At 44.3% G+C, this 19,960-nt stretch overlaps 1 protein-coding gene across 2 annotated transcripts in view; it reads left to right on the top strand.

The window, feature by feature from the left end:
- anapc1 (anaphase promoting complex subunit 1) overlaps window positions 1-19,960 on the top strand; it is a 199,421-nt gene that overhangs the window by 106,685 nt on the left and 72,776 nt on the right. For both annotated transcript variants that reach the window (XM_070885752.1, XM_070885753.1), the window contains exons 31-33: window positions 565-699; window positions 2,323-2,405; window positions 11,518-11,596. In XM_070885752.1, the coding sequence (XP_070741853.1) occupies window positions 565-699; window positions 2,323-2,405; window positions 11,518-11,596 (297 nt within the window). The remainder of the gene's footprint in view (window positions 1-564; window positions 700-2,322; window positions 2,406-11,517; window positions 11,597-19,960) is intronic.

The following is a 19,960-nucleotide window of genomic DNA, read 5'->3' on the forward strand; positions in this document are numbered from 1 at the left end:
GCTGGATAAATATCTGGTTGAGGATGGGATTGAATATCGGGATAGAAGTATTCAACAACAACTTGCATTTAGAAAACCAGAAAATGCTGAAAATCTCAGCAGATCAGGCAGCATCTGTGGAGAGATAGCAGAGTTAACGTTTCAAGTCTGTGACCCTTCGTCAGAACTGGAAAAGTTCCAGATGTAACATATTCTTGAGGAAGTGCAAGGGCAGTGAAAGGGGGAGGGGAGGAAAGAACAAAATGGAAGGTCTATCTTCTGCACGCAGCATAATGGCCTCTGGATCTGAGAAGGGCAGCCAGACAGGGCTACATGGTGGAGTTGTCAGCAAGGAAAATGTTCTGCAGTTTTGCTTGATCATCTTTGGGATCAGGGAATATATTTGTGCTGAATTTATCTTAAGGTGGTGCAGCGTCGTCGATGGTGCAGATTATACGTGGTTTGCAGCTGGGCTGAATGTTACTTTTTCCTCCTTTCCTGCTTTACGTTCCAAATTGGAACTTGTAATATCCCTTTGTGTTGATAACGTCCATGACTCTGTTGTCTTGCTGGGTTTCCTTGTAGCATGGGAGTAACCTGATCGGCATGTCTGACCTGAATGTTCCCGACCAGCTGTACCAATACATGGTCGGAGGACACCGACGTGCCCAGCCTGGAATCCATAGGGAAAAGCACAAATCGCCCAGTTACCAAATCAAGGTTGGTATTTTTATTCCATTGTTCAGTTGTTGTGGTGTGTAATATTAACGAATGTTACAAAACCCAAATGGCAATGTTATGTTGTGGTTCCGGAGTTTTTACTGAAATTCATGAATAATGAATTTTACAACACAGAGGGAGGGAGGCCTTTCGACCCATCGTGTCTGTGCCAGCTCTTTGAAAGAGCTGTCTACTTTGTCCCATTCCTGCCTTTTCCCACTACTTGTTTATTGCTTGGCTTTTTCAAATATTTATCCACTTCCCTTTTTAAAAGCAGTTATGGATTCTATTTCCACCACTCTTTCTGGAGGGCTTTCTGTGTCCTAAGAAAGCTCTGTAAAAATAAATGTAAAAATATAAATAACTTCTGTCTAACCTCCCTCTTTATTCTTTTGGTGATGATCTGAAGTTTATGTCCTCTAGTTACCAACTTGTTGGCCAGTGGAAATAGTTTTCCCAATTTATCTTCCCAAAATCCTGTACAATTTTGAACCATCGGATTATCTCTTAACCTTCTTTGTTGTAATGGAAAGAGCCCCAGTTTCTCTAGCCTCTCCTCATTCTTGAGGTCATCCTCGTGAATCTCTTCTGCGTCCTCTCCATCGCAATGTTGCTGAAGTAAGGTACCCAAAACTGTGCCCAATATTCTAAACTGTAGCCGAGCCAATGATCTGTGTAGGTTTAGTATTGCATCTGAGGTTTTATACTGTATATCTGTTTTATAACTAGAATCTTGTATGTTTATATTTTGCTGTTTCATAAGCTTGTCATCTCTCGATCTCTTAAAAATTTGTGTATCTGAACCCTTAAGCCTCCCTGCTCCTCCACTTTAAAAGTTTAGTGTTAGAGAGGGAAACTACCGCAATAGGAACAAATTTTGGGGCCGAAATTGTCCACCGCCCAAAAAGAGTCGCACCTAGCATGGGGTAGCCTAACTGTCGAAATTCAGCACTTCGAGGATTTATTTGGAACGTGGCGGAAGTGGCCGTCACTAGCAGGGTGGAACTGAAGGCGGGGCAAATTAGCCGACGCTCAAAGTAATCATCGCGCTGGCGCGTCACAATGTCCCTCCCCATCAGTTAAAGGGAAGGGCCACTGAATACACTGCAGCCACTTTAGTGGCAAACACTGGGCCACCAGGGAGAGTGCCAGGCTGCCTGTTGGCGGCCCGGCCGGACCCGTGGGTATAATGACAGGCCGACCTGGCAGTACGCCGACAAAAAAAAATAACATGGTGTCAGCGGCAGCGTCGCTTCCCCTTTAAGGGCAGCCGTGCCGCCAAGCCACAGAAAGTGTACCGACAGCAAAAGCTGTCAGTGACACCGACCGTCGGCGACACTGACCGTCGGCAGCGCCGCTCCCGCAGGACAATTCCGGCAAAGGGGCAATTTCCCAAGGAGCAATTTTGGGAGGGGGTCCCCGCCAGTCGGTAAGGAGTCGCCGTGTGCATACTGCACCGGGAAAACAGACGTAACGGTCCCCTACCCTTCTCCGAATATGAGGAAGGGCAATGTGGCCGCTGCTTTCAGGCAGCCAGAAGCCTTATAGAAAGGGGCAATTTCAGCTCCTTTGTTTTCAATGATTCTTAAAAGGCTGATTAATTGTAATTCTGCTCTTTGACAGGAAGGGGACACTGTGAATGTGGATGTTACATGTCCTGGAGCTACACTGGCTTTAGCCTTACTTTATCTGAAAACGAACAACAGGTATGGTATAATAGAGGTAAAATACTCCAGCTAAACAAAGGAGTGGTATTGCTTGGATAGTGGGTGTTGGGGGGCTTAATTTAATTTTTTTTCCAAAGTAGTTACTGTACAGTAATTAACCACAACACCAACAGCGTGCATTTATATCACGCTTTTAACATGGAAAACATCCGAAGGTGCTTCATTTGACACCGAGCCACATAAGTAGATGTTGGCACAGGTGACCAAAAGCTTGGTCAAAGAAGTAGGTTTTAAGAAGTAGGGGAGAGAGAGGCTCCATTGAATGCACATAGACGTTTATATAAAAAAAAATGTGAAGCTGATTATTTCAGAGTGACTTCATTATTGTTGAGCTAAATGGTAAAAGTGTATAAGAAACCTTCTCATCGTGCTGCAAGAAGGTGAGTAATCAATTATCGCACAATCATTAATCTTAAACAATTAACCATTACGAAGAATGAGCCCACATCGAGCCAGTGCGGCAAAAAAAAGTTAACGTTTTCTTTCCGTGACATATCTGTGAGATATGTGGTTTCACCCTGTAGGTGCTTTTACTTGACTGGGCTGAAGTTGATGATAAGTGCCCAGTTGTCCCCATCCCCAGCCCAATCTCCAGTGCCTCAACAGCAGCGGCAGGTCCCTATTATCCTGGGTTAAGCGGTTTGCCACCACATCCATCGTCTCTGCCACTGCTTCACTAAACATGCTGATATAACAGCATGATCTCCACACCATTTTCAGCCACTAAGCGGGGCTGTTTTATGTTTAAGTAACCAGTCCTTTTCTATGGCACATGAAAGACTTTACTGTAATTAAATTTCCTTGCATGTTGGCCTCGGGTCTCCTTGCTCCCAAGCGGCTAATGATTTCCCATATTTTTAATCAAGAGTTAGTAACAGGTTTTTTTCTTCTGCATAAGGTAACTATGAATGCCGTGATGGGCAATCCTGGTGTTTTTTTTAATTGTCAGACCGTTGCCCTACCCTACGCAGCGACCAATAGCGAACCTCCGAGAGCAGGAGCGGCCTGTGAATATAAACTGGGTTGACCAGTGCAGGGAAGTTGTTCTTCCGAAGCAAGATAAAAACTGTTAGGGAATGGATGTTCTTGTAAGTTATTCTACAAGATAATAGGGTTCAAAGGCTTTTATTGGCTTTCATAGGAATTAATACATTACAACGGTGACTACACTGCAAAAAGTACTTAATTGCCCGTAAAGCACCTTGGGATGTTCGATGGTCGTGAAAGGTTCTATATAAATGCACGTCTTCCTTTTTTTTAAGCATACAATGATAATTATTATTACCAACAGTGACACAGATTCAATAACAGCCATTACTAATAATAATTACACACATACTTGAGACACTTACGGTAAAATGATTTACCAGTGAATTCACCGGGTTTCGAGCTCGAGGGGAATGGTTGACCAAGCCTTGTCGAGTTCAGATGTATCTATTCCAACACTCAAAGGAACAGGAGTAGGCCACTTAGTCCCTCGAGCCTGCTCCTCCATTCAATGAGGTCATGGCTGATCTGCGTACACAGGTACAACATCCGGAACCCTCGGGATCGACTCCGTTCTGGTTTTTGGGTTTTCCGGATTTCAGTCAAGAAAATCAATAGTTTGAAATCCGGAATCCTCGACTGAATCCGTGCTGGGTTTTGAGCGGCGAGGTCTGAAATCTGGCAAAACCGGCATGGATTCGATCAAGGATTCCAGATTTCAGACTTGATTTTCTTGTCTGAAATCCAGAATCCTCGACCGAATCCGTGCTGGGTTTTGGGTTTTGCGTCAAAAATGTCCGGTTTTCAGACAATGATTCTGGGTTCCATACGACTCCATTAGCAATGCGCAAGATAACCGGTTTTTGGACAATTTCGGTTTTCGGAGTTCTGGAATCGGGACGTTGCACCTGTACCCGCCTTTGCCCCATATCCCTCAATACTTTTGGTTAACAGAAATTTATCAGTCTCCAAATTAAAATTAACAATTGACCCAGCTTCAACTGCCATTTGTGGAAGAGAGTTTCAAACTTCTCTCACCCTTTGCGTGGAGAAGTGTTTCCTAACTTCACTCCTGAAAGGCCTGGCTCTAATTTTCAGGCAATGTCCCCTTGTCCAAGACTCCCCGGCCAGTGGAAATAATTTCTCTCTATCTACCCTATCAGTTCCCCTTAATATCTTGAAAACTTTGACCAAATCACCCCTTAGCCGTCTAAATTCTAGGGAATACAACCCACTTTTTAAACCTTTCTTTCACTCTGGCTGTGAGAGATTTTGCATGTTTCAAAGTACAGGTATTACCTCATCTAATTAACTGGACCTCAGTTTTAACAAAAATACTCCCCCTAACATGACCACACTCCCTAATTTTCCAGATTTATGGCAGGTGCCTTTTAAAAGCTAGAGCTAACAAAGCCTTGCTGAATCTCTTATCAGCAAAGACAATCCCTGCTTGTTCTGTATCTGTGCAGTAACTTGTTATCAGCCCAAGCTCTCTGACTGGAATTCTTTTTAATTTATGCTGTCCTTCCATCAGAAACTTGCTTAACAGACAAAAGCTAAAAGCTAAGAATTAACCGCTTCTTTACAAAAAAAACTTGGAATGTAAAGAGCCTGTGATAGAATTTCCAATTTTTCTTGATAAAGTGCTGAGGTTCTCAGTTGCATCAGTCCAAGCATTCCTGGGAGAAGTAAAACCTCAGGTTAGCACCTCGGCAAAGTTGAGGCAGGGCGTTTGTCTGCTGTGGAGGACCCTGACGTTCCCAACTTTCCTTGATAGTCTGCAGCTCAGTCCGACGGTCATACACCACGGCACCTGTGGTTTGTGTGCCTGCAAGTTCTCCAAGCTGGCTTGCATTACTCCGTAAACTGCTCAGGTTATGCTAGCAAAGAAAATTTGTTGGATGGCATCTGAGGTCTGAATCCTTGGACACAGCAACTGACTGAGGGCTTGGGTCAGCAGATTGCATCTTCTCCAATTCCATCTGGACTTTCTCTTCTTTACTCGTGCTCAGTGCTTCATCAAATGCTCAGTAACCGGTCCTCGTGGAGAGGATATATCTGTGTTAGTGTTTGCCACTGGAGGCTGGATGATGTGAGGTACTAGATTGGGATTATAGAATTGACTGGGCCAATTCTTCCTCTTGGAGAAGCAGAAGGACTAAATAGTTGGGGGGAGGGATCCAGTGAGCAGAAATTTAAAAAGTCAAAAGGAAAGGAGAAGGCAAAAGTGCAGGGTAGCGATAGGGGTAATGACAACCAGAGTGTGACAGGAAGGGACAGAGCGTATACACAAGACAAAATTAAAAGCTCTATATCTGAACGCATGAAGCATTCGTAATAAGATAAATGAGTTGACGGCACAAATAGAAATAAATGGGTATGATCTGATTGCCATTAGAGAGACTTGGTTGCAAGGTGACCAAGGCTTGGAACTGAATATTCAGGGTTACCTGCCATTTTGTAATGATAGGCAAACAGGAAAAGAAGGTGGGTTGCTCTGTTAATAAGGGATGAGACCAGTGCAGTAGTGAGAAATCATATTGGTTCAGAAGATCAAGATGTAGAATCAGTTTGGGTGGAGATAAGAAATAATAAAGGAAAGATGTCACTGGTGGGAATGGTCTACAAGCCCCCAAACAGTAGTCACACTGTAGGACAGAGTGTGGATCAAAAAAAATGGAGGCTTGTAAAGAAGGTACAGCAATAATCATGGGCGATTTTAATCTTTCTACTGATTGGACAAATCAAATTGGCAAAGGTAGCTTTGAGGAAGAGTTCATAGTGTATGTGGAATGGTTTCTTGGAACCATGGCCCAAAGTTTCCACGCGCGGCAAAATGGGCGCCCCTCCGAGCTGGGCGCCCGTTTTTCGCGCCGAAAACGGCGCCTGAAAAAAAACGCGCTATTCTCGAGCGCTTTGCAGCTCGATGTCTGCTTGGCGTGGCGCACAGGGGGCAGAGTCTACCACTCGCGTCGATTTTGTAAGTAGGAGGGGGCGGGTACAATTTAAATGAGTTTTTTTCGTGCCGGCAACGCTGCGCGTGCGCGTTGGAGCGTTCGCGCACGCGCAGTGTGAAGTAAACATTGGCACTCGGCCATTTTAAAAAGTGCTGCAGAAAAAGTGAAAATTTGTTTATTGAACCCTTGCAAAGGCTTGCATTTTAATTTTCTTGATATTTCTGTGTGTGAGAGTGAGGGAGTGCATTCTGTAATTAAAGATAGACTGATAAACGGGACACATGCACTTGTTTGAGACTATTCAAATTCTTTGTAGCTGTTCAATTTTTAACATTTTTTAATAAAACCACATTGCCCTTCCATGATCAGCACTGAGGCTTCTTGCAGCTTTCTCCCCCTGCCGTCAGTCGGTCCCGACGGCAAACGGCTGCCTCAAGTAATGAGGCTTCCTGCAGCCTTCTCCCTCCCCCCCCCCCCACTGCCATCGGTCGGTCCCGACGGCAAACCGCTGCCTGAAAGGCCTGCCTGAAGCACTTTCACACAGGTAGGAACATGGTTTATTTAATCTTTTCTTTGCTTATAAATTTTTATTCAGGTTGGATTTATTTGTATAATATTTGTATAAGTATAAATAAGGATTTATTGTAGAATTTAATGACTTCCCTTCCCCCCCCCCCCCCCCCCCCCCACCTTGTTTCCGACGCCTAATTTGTAACCTGCGCCTGATTTTTTAATGTGTAGACAAGGTTTTTTTCAAGCTTACAAAAATCTTCACTTGCTCCATTCTAAGTTAGTTTGGAGTACATTTTCACTGTGGAAACTTTCAAATCAGGCGTCAGTGGCCGGACACGCCCCCTTTTGAAAAACAAATTCTGTTCAAAAGTGAAACTGTTCTACCTGACTAGAACTGCAGAAAACTTAAATGTGGAGAATTCCGATTTCTAAGATACTCCGTTCTCCACCAGTTGCTCCTAAAAACCAGGAGCAAATCATGTGGAAACTTGGGGCCAATATGTTGTGGAACCAACCAGGGAGCAGACTATTCTGGATTTAGTCATGTGTAATGAGTCTGGATTAATTAATAATCTCGTAGTGAAGGATCCTCTTGGGAAGAGTGATCATAGCATGGTAGAATTTCAAATTCAGTTAGAGGGTGAGAAAGCTAGGTCCTAAACTTAAATAAAGGTAATTACAAAGGTATGAAGGCAGAGTTGGTTAAAGTGGACTGGGAAAATAGATTAAAGGGTAAGACTGTAGAAAAGCAATGCCAAACATTGAAGGAGATACTTCATAACTCAACAAAGATATATTCCAGTGAGAAACAAAGACTCTTAACAAAGAACTATCCCTGGCTAACTAAGGAAGTAAAGGATGGTAATACATTGAAAACAAAGGCATACAATGTTTTCAATTTGTGGAAGGCCAGAGGATTGGGAAATTTTTAGAAGCCAGCAAAGGACGACTAAAAAAATAATGGCAGAGAAGATAGAAAATGAGAATAAACTAGGAAGAAATATAAAAACAGACAGTAAGAGCTTCTACAGGTATATAAAAAGGAAGTGAGTAGCTGAAGTAAATGTTGGTCCCTTAGAGGATGAGACTGGGGAATGAATAATAAGTAACAGGGAAATGGTGGAGACTTTGAACAAATATTTTGTATCGATCTTCACGGTGTAAGACACTAAAAACATCCCAATAATTAATAATCAAGGAGCTATTGAGTGTGGGGTGGAGGAGTCTTAAAGTGATCACTATCACTAGAGATAAAGTACTCGGCAAACTAATGGGACTAAAGGTGGACAAGTCCCCTGGACTTGATAGTCTGCATCCTCGGGTCTTAAAAGGAGTGGCTACGGAGATAGTGGATGCATTGGTTGCGATCTACCAAAATTCCCTGGATTCTGGAGAGGTCCCAGTGGACTGGAAAACTGCAAATGTAATACCCCTATTTAAGAAAGGAGGGAGACAGAAAGCAGGAAACTATAGACCAGTTCGCCTAACATCTGTCATTGGGAACATGTTGGAGTCCATCATTAAGGAAGTGGTAGCAGGACATTAAGAAAATCAAAATGCAGTCAAGTAGAGTCATCATGGTTTTATGAAGGAGAAATCATGTTTGACAAATTTGGTGGAGTCATTTGAGGATGTAAAGAGCAGGGTGGATAAAGGGGAACCAGTGGATATGGTGTATTTGGATTTCCAGAAAGCATTTGATAAAGTGCCACATAAAAGGTTACTGCACAAGATAAGAGTTCATGGGGTTGGGGGTAATATATTAGCATGTAACTAACAGAAAACAGAGTGTCTGGATAAATGGGTCATTTTCAGGTTGGCAAACTGTAACTGTAAATGGGGTGCCACAGGGATTAGTGCTGGGGCCTCAACTATTTACAATTTATATTAATGACTTGGATGAAGGGACCGAGTGTAATGTAGGCAAATTTGCTGATGATACAAAGATAGGTGGGAAAGCAAGTTGTGAGGAGGCTGTAAAGAATCTACAAAGGGATATAGATAGGCTCAGTGAGTGGGCCAAAATTTGGCAGATGGAATATAATGTAGGAAAATGTGAGGTTATCTACTTTGGTAGGAAAAATAAAAAAGCAACTTACTATTTAAATGGGGAGAGATTACAAAATGCTGCAGTACAGAGGGATCTGGGGGTCCTTGTACATGAAACACAAAAAGTTCGCATGCAGATACAGCAAGTAATCAGGAAATGAAATGTTGGCCTTTATTGCAAAGGGGATGGAGTATAAAAGCAGAGAAGTCCTGCTTCAACTGTACAGGGCGTTGATAAGACCACACCTGGAGTACTGCGTACAGTTTTGGTCTCCGTATTTAAGGAAGGATATACTTGCATTGGAGACAGTTCAGAGAAGGTTCACGAGGTTGATTCCTGAGATGAAAGGGTTGTCATATGAAGCAAGGTTGAGCAGGTTGGGCTGATACTCATTGGAGTTTAGAAGAATGAGAGGTGATTTTATTGAAGCTTATAAGATTCTGAGGGGGCTTGACAAGGTAAATGCAGAGAGGATGTTTCCCCTCATGGGAGAATCTAGAACTAGGGGGCATAGTTTCAGAATAAGGTGTCGCCCATTTAAGACAGAAATGAGGAGGAATTTCTTCTCTGAGGGTCGTAACTCTTTGGAATTCTCTACCCCAGGGAGCTGTGAAGGCTGGGTCATTGAATATATTTAAGGTGGAGATCGACAGATTTTTGAATGATAAAGGAGTCCAGGGTTATGGGGAGTGGGCAGGGAAATAGAGTTGAGGCCAGGATCAGATCAGCCATGATCTTATTGAATGGCAGAGCAGGCTCAAGGGGCCAAATGGCCTACTCCTGCTCCTATTTCTTATGTTCTTATGACATATATACCATGCTTGAAATAATACACTGCTTTAAACATAGCAATGCTTCGCAAAAGACTGCACTGTGTTACACTGAACTACAGCAATTTGGGCCTGTATGTGACAGAATGAATGGTTAAGTAAAAAAGAGATGGCAAAAAACATACAGCAAGGATGCTAATCATGAGCTTGAGAGAGGTTCTTCAAAATGATTGATTAAATTTCAAGCAGTGTATTACTTCAAGCATTGTATATATGTCCTTCTACTCCTCCAGCCGATGTCTCGGAGGGCAGGATGTAGTTTGTGAGGGTGAGGTCTTTGTGGCATTTGATTTTGAGCTGGCCCTCTTGTAAGGTTTCGTTCAGACCCGGCATAAGAATTGACAGTGAGACTACCACATTGCAACAAGTAGGACAATTTATTCAGTGTAACAATACAAAAGCTAAACAAAATAGAGGCAGTAATTAACAGGCCTAGACAGGCTTTACGTGCCGTTTTGGTCTTGGACAGTGGAGCATGCCGACTTATCTTCGGTCATGTCAACGTCAGTAGGTCCTCTCTTGCTTGTAGTTCTGTCTTCTCCGCTGTGACAATCCATGTTCGGCTTGTCCTTGTTATACAGTCTCGAGTGCATAATCTGCTCGGGTGCGAGCCCTTCTGGCCAAGTGATTGGCTCTTTGACGCATGATCTGTCCACGATTGGTCCCTGTCGGCTGAGTCCTGGCCCCCGCCTAGTGACGGACGTAGAATCTCTTCACCTGATGTTTTTGCTTACGCAAGCTAATTACATTAAACACACACATGAGTTAATCACATCAATTACACAAGACCCCAGTTTGAGAACCACTGGCCTATATCATTCACCAATGAGGTTTGTAGACTATCTTCTAGCATAGGTTTAATTTGAAGGAATATATGTTTGGATCTTGGGAAGTCCAGCAGCCCTGCAGGTAGTAAAAATATCAGGGCTGAAATTGCCCCCTTTTTTAAGGCCCGTTACCACCTCTAAATGGTCGGGAAGGCCTTTCCGACTGCGGGCAAGCAGATGGTGTGACCCATCTGGAATTGCCCCCAGGCTGGAGTCGGCCATGCGCCGTTATTTTGTTTTAATTGTCGTCCAATTCTGCAGTTGACCCGACAATAGCGGCTGCTGCTTCGGCCGGGCCACCAATAGGCAGCCCGGACCCCCTCTTGGTTGCCGGGCCACTAGCCCGGTCGAACCACTCTCTGGTGGCCCAGTAGGCACCAAGGAGGCCTTGTAGTGTCCCTCCCCTTTAAGTGAAGGGAGGGACGTTGCTACGCGTCAGCACGACACTAAATGACACCGCCCCGCTCAGGACTCTCCTCCGCCCCCAACACCGCCCACAAAATCTCCACCCCATCTGTACTGTCTGTAATGCATCAATTAATTCAAATTATCCACCCCAAACAGAGCGGAGGGCAATTTCGGCCCCATTTTGAGTTGTGAAATGTGGAACAGGATAACAAGTTGCAGGAAGGTTCCTTCGGCCCTGATAGAGCAGCCTTCCCTTTTCAAGAAGCCCCCTTCTTCTGCCAAGCCTTCAATTTTCTTACAGCAAGGTTGCACTTGGGCTGATAGATTAGGAGCATCTTCAGAAAGGTGCCTAACTGAGGAGCGCCTTCAAGATACTGCTGAGATGAGCGGCATCTTCAGGAAGTCAAATTGTAATATAAAAAAAACATTGCAATTTATCTTCCCCTTTCCTTTCACACATTTGAATTGTTTTAATGAGATGTGCAGTAGTATAACTAACCCTTCTTCTATATTACTTAGATCTATCGCAGACTGGCTACGAGCCCCAGACACTCAGTATTTGTTGGACTTTGTGAAGCCAGAATTTCTTTTAATGCGGGTAGGTAATGAGATTGAATAAACCAACATGAAGCAAATTCTGCGATAACTTTCTTTGTCTGAACATAACTAGAACAGTATTCTAATTTGTTGGACTGAAGTCAATGTCGGCAAGATATGTATTTAGTAGAAGTATGTGAAACATGGTAGAACACAGTGTACAGACAAAGGGTCATGGATTTTCAAAAAGCATTCGATAAGGTGCTACGTAAGAAAACTTTGCAAAAGTTAATGCACAGGGTATTAAAGAGAATTTACCTGCCGAGATAGAGAGATGGTTGGGGACAGTAAGCGAAGAGTAGGGGTAAATGAATGTGTTTTGGTTTGGCAGGATGTATTTGTGTGTCCCATGGGCCTGTGCTAGCACCTCTCTTGTTTTCATAGAATCATAGAAGTTTACAGCACGGAAGGAGGCCATTTCAGCCCATGAGCCAATGCTCCCAACAAGAGGCTATCCAGCCTAATTCCACTTTCCAGCTCTGGGTCCGTAACCCTGCAAGTCACGGCACTTCAGGTGCACATCCAAGTACTTTTTAAATGTGGTGAGGGTTTCTGCCTCTACCACCCTTTCAGGCAGTGAGTTCCAGACCCCCACAATTTTCTGTATGAAGAAATTTCCCCTCAAATCCCCTCTAAACCTTCTACAAATTACTTTAAATTTATGCCCCCTGGTTGTTGACCCCTCTGCTAAGGGAACTAGGCCCTTTCTGTCCACAATAATTTAGGCCTTTCATAATTTTATACACCTCAATGAGGTCTCCCCTCAGCCTCCTCTGTTCCAATGAAAATAAATCCAGCCTATCTAATTTGTCCTCATAGCTTAGATTCTCCACTCCCGGCAACATCCTCATAAATCTCCTCTGTACCTCCACCAGTGCAATCATGTCCTTCCTGTAATGCGGTGACCAGAACTGCATGCAGTACTCCAGCTGTGGCATAACCAGTGTTTTATACAGTTCAACATAACCACCCCCGCTCCCCCACTCTTGTATTCTATGCCTCGGGTAATAAAGGCAAGCATTCCGTATGCCTTCTTAACCACCTTATCTACCTGGCCTGATACTTTCAGGGATCTGTGGACATGCACTCCAAGGTCCCTTTGTTCCTCTACACTTCTCAGTATCCTACCATTTAATGTCTATTCCCTTTCCTTTTTAGACCTCCCCAAATGCATTACCTCACACTTCTCTGAATTAAATTCCATTTGCCACTGTTCTGCCCACCTGACCAGTTGATTGATATCTTTCTGCAGTCTACAGCTTTCTTCTTCATTATCAACCACACAGCCAATTTTAGTATCATCTGCAAACTTCTTAATCATATCCCCAACATTCAAGTCTAGATCATTGATATATATCACAAAAAGCAAGGGACTTAGTACTAAGCCCTGAGGAACCCCACTGGAAACATCCTTCCAGGTGCAAAAACATCCATCAACCATTACCCTTTGCTTCCTGCCTCTGAGACAATTTTGGATCCAACTTGCCACTTTGCCCTGGATCCCATGGGCTTTTACATTTGTGATCAGTCTACCATGTGGGACCTTATCAAAAACTTGCTAAAATCCAGATACACTACATCGTATGCTTTGCCCTCATCGACCCTCCTGGTTTTGGAATTATGTAAATGGTTCGGACATAGACACACGAAGAATGTAATTGAAGTTTGCTGGTACCAAATCATCAGGGGCATTGCAAAATGTGAGGAAGAATGCAGGAGATTACTAGAGGAGGTTAACGGGTTTGCAGAATGGGTAACTACAGTTCAGTGCAGAGAAGTGTGAGGTGGTGCATTTTGTGGCAAGGAGTCGTGAAGGGAAGAGTGCCCCAACAGAATCGAGACATGCAGGTGCATGGAGCTGGATTATCTGCCCATTGACTGAGTAGGTAGAAAATCTAACCTACATATCTTTAAACAACAATGACTTGTATTTATATAGCGCCTTTAACCTAGTGAAATGTTCCAAGGCACTTCACAGGAGTATTATGAGCTAAAAATTTGACATCGCGCCGCATAAGTAGACAGGTTAGATGCAGGAAGAATGTTCCCAATGTTGGAGAAGTCCAGAACCAGGGGTCACAGTCTAAGGATAAGGGGTAAGCCATTTAGGACCGAGATGAGGAGAAACTTCTTCACCCAGAGAGTTGGTCAGAGGTATGTTTTAAGGAACATCGTGAAGGAGGAAAGAGAGGTAGAGAAGCGGAGAGGTTTAGGCAGAGAGTTCCAGAGCTTGGGGCGAGGCAACAGAAGGCACGGCCATCAATGGTGAAGCGATTATAATCAGGGATGCTCAAGAGGGCAGAATTAGAAGAGTGCAGACATCTCTGGGGCGGCGGGGGTGGGGGGATTGTGAGGCTGGAGTAGATTATAGAGATAGGGAGGGGCGAGGCCATGGAAGGATTTGAAAACAAGGATGAGAATTTTGAAATCGACGCATTGCTTAACGGGAAGCCAATGTAGGTCAGCGAGCACAGGGGTGATGGGTGAGCGGGACTTGATGCGAGTTAGGACATAGGCAGATGAGTTGTGGATCACCTCTAGTTTACGTAGGGTAGAATGTGGGAGGCCATAGAAACATAGAAACATAGAAAATGGTTGCAGGAGTAGGCCATTCAGTCCTTCTAGCCTGCACCGCCATTAAATGAGTTCATGGCTGAACATGCACTTCAGTACCCCCTTCCTGCTTTCTCGCCATAACCCTTGATCCCCCGAGTAGTAAGGACTTCATCTAACTCCCTTTTGAATATATTTAGTGAATTGGCCTCAACTACTTTCTGTGGTAGAGAATTCCACAGGTTCACCACTCTCTGGGTGAAGAAGTTTCTCCTCATCTCCGTCCTAAATGGCTTACCCCTTATCCTTAGACTGTGACCCCTGGTTCTGGACTTCCCCAACATTGGGAACATTCTTCCTGCATCTAACCTGTCTAAACCCGTCAGAATTTTAAACGTTTCTATGAGGTCCCCTCTCATTCTTCTGAACTCCAGTGAATACAAGCCCAGTTGATCCAGTCTTTCTTGATAGGTCAGTCCCACCATCCCGGGAATCAGTCTGGTGAATCTTCGCTGCACTCCCTCAATAGCAAGAATGTCCTTCCTCAAGTTAGGAGACCAAAACTGTACACAATACTCCAGGTGCAGCCTCACCAAGGCCCTGTACAACTGTAGCAACACCTCCCTGCCCCTGTACTGAAATCCCCTCGCTATGAAGGCCAACATGCCATTTGCTTTCTTAACCGCCTGCTGTACCTGCATTCCCAACCTTCAATGACTGATGTAGCATGACACCCAGGTCTCGTTGCACCTCCCCTTTTCCTAATCTGTCACCATTCAGATAATAGTCCGTCTCTCTGTTTTTACCACCAAAGTGGGTAACCTCACATTTATCCACATTATACTTCATCTGCCATGCATTTGCCCACTCACCTAACCTATCCAAGTCACTCTGCAGCCTCATAGCATCCTCCTCGCAGCTCACACTGCCACCCAACTTAGTGTCATCCGCAAATTTGGAGATACTACATTTAATCCCCTCGTCTAAATCATTAATGTACAATGTAAACAGCTGGGGCCCCTGCACAGAACCTTGCGGTACCCCACTAGTCACTGCCTGCCATTCTGAAAAGTACCCATTTACTCCTACTCTTTGCTTCCTGTCTGACAACCAGTTCTCAATCCACGTCAGCACACTACCCCCAATCCCATGTGCTTTAACTTTGTACATTAATCTCTTGTGTGGGACCTTGTCGAAAGCCTTCTGAAAGTCCAAATATACCACATCAACTGGTTCTCCCTTGTCCACTTTACTGGAAACATCCTCAAAAAATTCCAGAAGATTTGTCAAGCATGATTTCCCTTTCACAAATCCATGCTGACTTGGACCTATCATGTCACCATTTTCCAAATGCACTGCTATGACAGCCTTAATAATTGATTCCATCATTTTACCCACTACTGAGGTCACTACTGTTTTCTCTCTCCCTCTTTTTTAAAAAGTGGGGTTACATTGGCTACCCTCCACTCCATAGGAACTGATCCAGAGTCAATGGAATGTTGGAAAATGACTGTCAATGCATCCACTATTTCCAAGGCCACCTCCTTAAGTACTCTGGGATGCAGTCCATCAGGCCCTGGGGATTTATCGGCCTTCAATCCCATCAATTTCCCCAACACAATTTCCCGACCAATAAAGATTTCCCTCAGTTCCTCCTCCTTACTAGACCCTCTGACCCCTTTTATATCCGGAAGGTTGTTGGTGTCCTCCTTGGTGAATACCGAACCAAAGTACTTGTTCAATTGGTCTGCCATTTCTTTGTTCCCAGTTATGACTTCCCCTGATTCTGACTGCAGGGGACCTACGTTTGTCTTTACTAACCTTTTTCTCTTTACATACCTATAGAAACTTTTGCAATCCGCCTTAATGTTCCCTGCAAGCTTCTTCTCGTACTCCAGTTTCCCTGCCCTAATCAAACCCTTTGTCCTCCTCTGCTGAGTTCTAAATTTCTCTCAGTCCCTGGGTTCACTGCTATTTCTGGCCAATTTGTATGCCACTTCCTTGGCTTTAATACTATCCCTGATTTCCCTTGATAGCCACGGTTGAGCCACCTTCCCGTTTTTATTTTTACGCCAGACAGGAATGTACAATTGTTGTAGTTCATCCATGCGGTCTCTAAATGTCTGCCATTGCCCATCCACAGTCAACCCCTTAAGTATCATTCGCCAATCTATCCTAGCCAATTCACGCCTCATACCTTCAAGGTTACCCTTCTTTAAGTTTTGGACTATGGTCTCTGAATTAACTGTTTTATTCTCCATCCTAATGCAGAATTCCACCATATTATGGTCACTCTTCCCCAAGGGGCCTCGCACAATGAGATCAGGCCAGTCAGGAGTCATCAGCGTACATGTGGAAACTGACCCTGTGTTTCCGGATGATGTTGCCAAAAGGGCAACATGTAGATGAGAAATAGGAGGGGGCCAAGGATAGATCCTTGGGAGTGGGAGTGCAGGTACAAAAGGGACAAAAAAATCTCCTGGTGCTCTTTACAGTTGGAGAATTCGGTACAGCTCTGAACGTCCAATTGAAAGAAAGATGTGAGCCACCCTGTTCCCATATGCCTTCATTCCCATTTCCTTCGTCCACCTATCCAATCTAATCATGAATGGGTCGGAGAGGAATTTTCCCAGGTTTTTTCCCCCAATCGGCCTGGGTTTTTATCTGGTTTTTGCCTCTCCTGGGAGATCACATGGCTCCGGTTGAGATGGAGTGTAGAATGTTTCAGTATAGGGGTGTCGCAGTGCTGTGGGGCGGACTGGTTGGGCTGGGTGCTCTTTACCTTTCCTTCATTGTTCATAGATTTATATGTAACTTTCAGGGCTGCTGACCGAGGGCCCTGCGGCTCTTTGTTGGCCGGCGCGGACACGATGGGCCGAAATGGCCTCCTTCTGCACTGTAAATTTCTGTTTCTATGAATGTTGACAAACTTTCGGCCACTAACCCTGGAATCGAATGTCACAGTCTCACTGCTCTCTGTGAAGAAGGTTCCACTGCTCTCTGTTCGAAATCTCTTAATCTTGTATCTATGGTCCCTCATTCTAGACCCCTCAACTGCTGTAAACAGTCTGCTTCTATCTATCTTGTCCCAACCTTTTATAATTTTACACACTTCTATCTTATCACCCCGTAATCTGCATTGTTCGAGCAAAAGCAACCCCAGTTTTTCAAGTCTTCAATTTGTATCTCCTCATACGAGGCAGCATCTCTAAAGCCTCGATATCCGCCTTGAAGCCCAAAATCTTTTTTTTATTCGTTCCTGGGATGTGGACATCGCTGGCAAGGCCAGCATTTATTGTCCATCCCTAAGGTGGTGGTGAGTCGCTTTCTTGAACCGTCGCAGTCCGTGTGGTGAAGGAACTCCCACAGTGCTGTTAGGGAGGGAGTTCCAGGATTTTGACCCAGCGACAATGAAGGAACAGCGATATATTTCCTGGGATGTGGGCATCGCTGGCAAGGCCAGCATTTATTGCCCATTCCTAATTGCCCTGAGAATGTGGTGGTGAGCCTCCTTCTTCAAACGCTGCAGTCTGTGTGGTGAAGGTACTCCCATAGTGCTGTTAGCGAGTGTGTTCCAGGATTTTGATCCAGTGACGATGAAGGAACGGTGATATACTTCCAAGTCAGGATGGTATGTAACTCGGAGGGGAACTTGCAGGTGATGGTGTTCCCATGCACCTGCTGTCCTTGTCCTTCTAGGTAGCAGAGGTTGCGGATTTGGGAGATGCTGCCAAAGAAGCCTTGGCGAGTTACATAAGAACATAAGAATTAGGAACAGGAATAGGCCATCTAGCCCCTCGAGCCTGCTCCGCCATTCAACAAGATCATGGCTGATCTGGCCGTGGACTCAGCTCCACTTACCTGCCCGCTCTCCGTAACCCTTAATTCCCTTATTGGTTAAAAATCTATCTATCTGTGATTTGAATACATTCAATGAGCTAGCCCCAACTGCTTCCTTGGGCAGAGAATTCCACAGATTCACAACCCTCTGGGAGAAGAAATTCCTTCTCAACTCGGTTTTAAATTGGCTCCCCCATATTTTAAGGCTGTGCCCCCTAGTTCTAGTCTCCCCGACCAGTGGAAACAACCTCTCTGCCTCTATCTTGTCCATCCCTTTCATTATTTTAAATGTTTCTATAAGATCACCCCTCATCCTTCTGAACTCCAACGAGTAAAGACCCAGTCTACTCAATCTATCATCATAAGGTAACCCCCTCATCTCCGGAATCAGCCTAGTGAATCGTCTCTGTACCCCCTCCAAAGTTAGTATATCCTTCCTTAAGTAAGGTGACCAAAACTGCACGCAATACTCCAGGTGCGGCCTCACCAATACCCTGTACAGTTGCAGCAGGACCTCCCTGCTTTTGTACTCCATCCCTCTCGCAATGAAGGCCAACATTCCATTCCTGGTTACCTGCTGCACCTGAAAACTAACTTTTTGGGATTCATGCACAAGGACCCGCAGGTCCATCTGCAACGCAGCATGTTGTAATTTCTCCCCATTCAAATAATATTCCCTTTTACTGTTTTTCTTTCCAAGGTGGATGACCTCACATTTTTCCGACATTGTATTCCATCTGCTAAACCTTAGCCCATTCGCTTAACCTATCTAAATCTCTTTGCAGCCTCTCTGTGTCCTCTACACAACCCGCTTTCCCACTAATCTTTGTGTCATCTGCAAATTTTGTTACACTACACTCTGTCCCCTCTTCCAGGTCATCTATGTATATTGAAAACAGTTGTGGTCCCAGCACCGATCCCTGTGGCACACCACTAACCACCGATTTCCAACCCAAAAAGGACCCATTTATCCCGACTCTCTGCTTTCTGTTAGCAAGCCAATTCTCGATCCATGCTAATACATTTCCTCTGACTCCGTGTACCTTTATCTTCTGCAGTAACCTTTTGTGTGGCACCTTACCAAATGCCTTTTGGAAATCTAAATACACCACATCCATCGGTACACCTCTATCCACCATGCTCGTTATAAACTCAAAGAATTCCAGTAAATTAGTTAAACATGATTTCCCCTTCATGAATCCATGTTGCGTCTGCTTAATTGCACTATTCCTATCTAGATGTCCCGCTATTTCTTCCTTAATGATAGCTTCAAGCATTTTCCCCACTACAGATGTTAAAGTAACCGGCCTATAGTTACCTGCCTTTTGTCTGCCCCCTTTTTTAAACAGAGGCGTTACATTAGTTTTCCAATCTGCTGGTACCTCCCCAGAGTCCAGAGAATTTTGGTCGATTATAACGAATGCATCTGCCATAACTTCCGCCATCTCTTTTAATACCCTGGGATGCATTTCATCAGGACCAGGGGACTTGTCTACCTTGAGTCCCATCAGCCTGTCCAGCACTACCCCTCTAGTGATAGTGATTATCTCAAGGTCCTCCCTTCCCACATTCCCGTGACCAGCAATTTTTGGTGTGGTTTTTGTATCTTCCACTGTGAAGACCGAAGCAAAATAATTGTTTAAGGTCTCAGCCATTTCCACATTTCCCATTATTAAATCCCCCTTCTCATCTTCTAAGGGACAAACATTTACTTTAGTCACTCTTTTCCGTTTTATATATTGGTAAAAGCTTTTACTATCCGTTTTTATGTTTTGCGCAAGTTTACTTTCGTAATCTATCTTTCCTTTCTTTATTGCTTTCTTAGTCATTCTTTGCTGTCATTTAAAATTTTCCCAATCTTCTAGTTTCCCATTAACCTTGGCCACCTTATACGCATTGGTTTTTAATTTGATACTCTCCTTTATTTCCTTGGTTATCCACGGCTGGTTATCCCTTCTCTTACCGCCCTTCT

The sequence above is a fragment of the Pristiophorus japonicus genome, chromosome 7 (genome assembly GCF_044704955.1).
Source record: "Pristiophorus japonicus isolate sPriJap1 chromosome 7, sPriJap1.hap1, whole genome shotgun sequence".
Taxonomy (NCBI): domain Eukaryota; kingdom Metazoa; phylum Chordata; class Chondrichthyes; family Pristiophoridae; genus Pristiophorus; species Pristiophorus japonicus.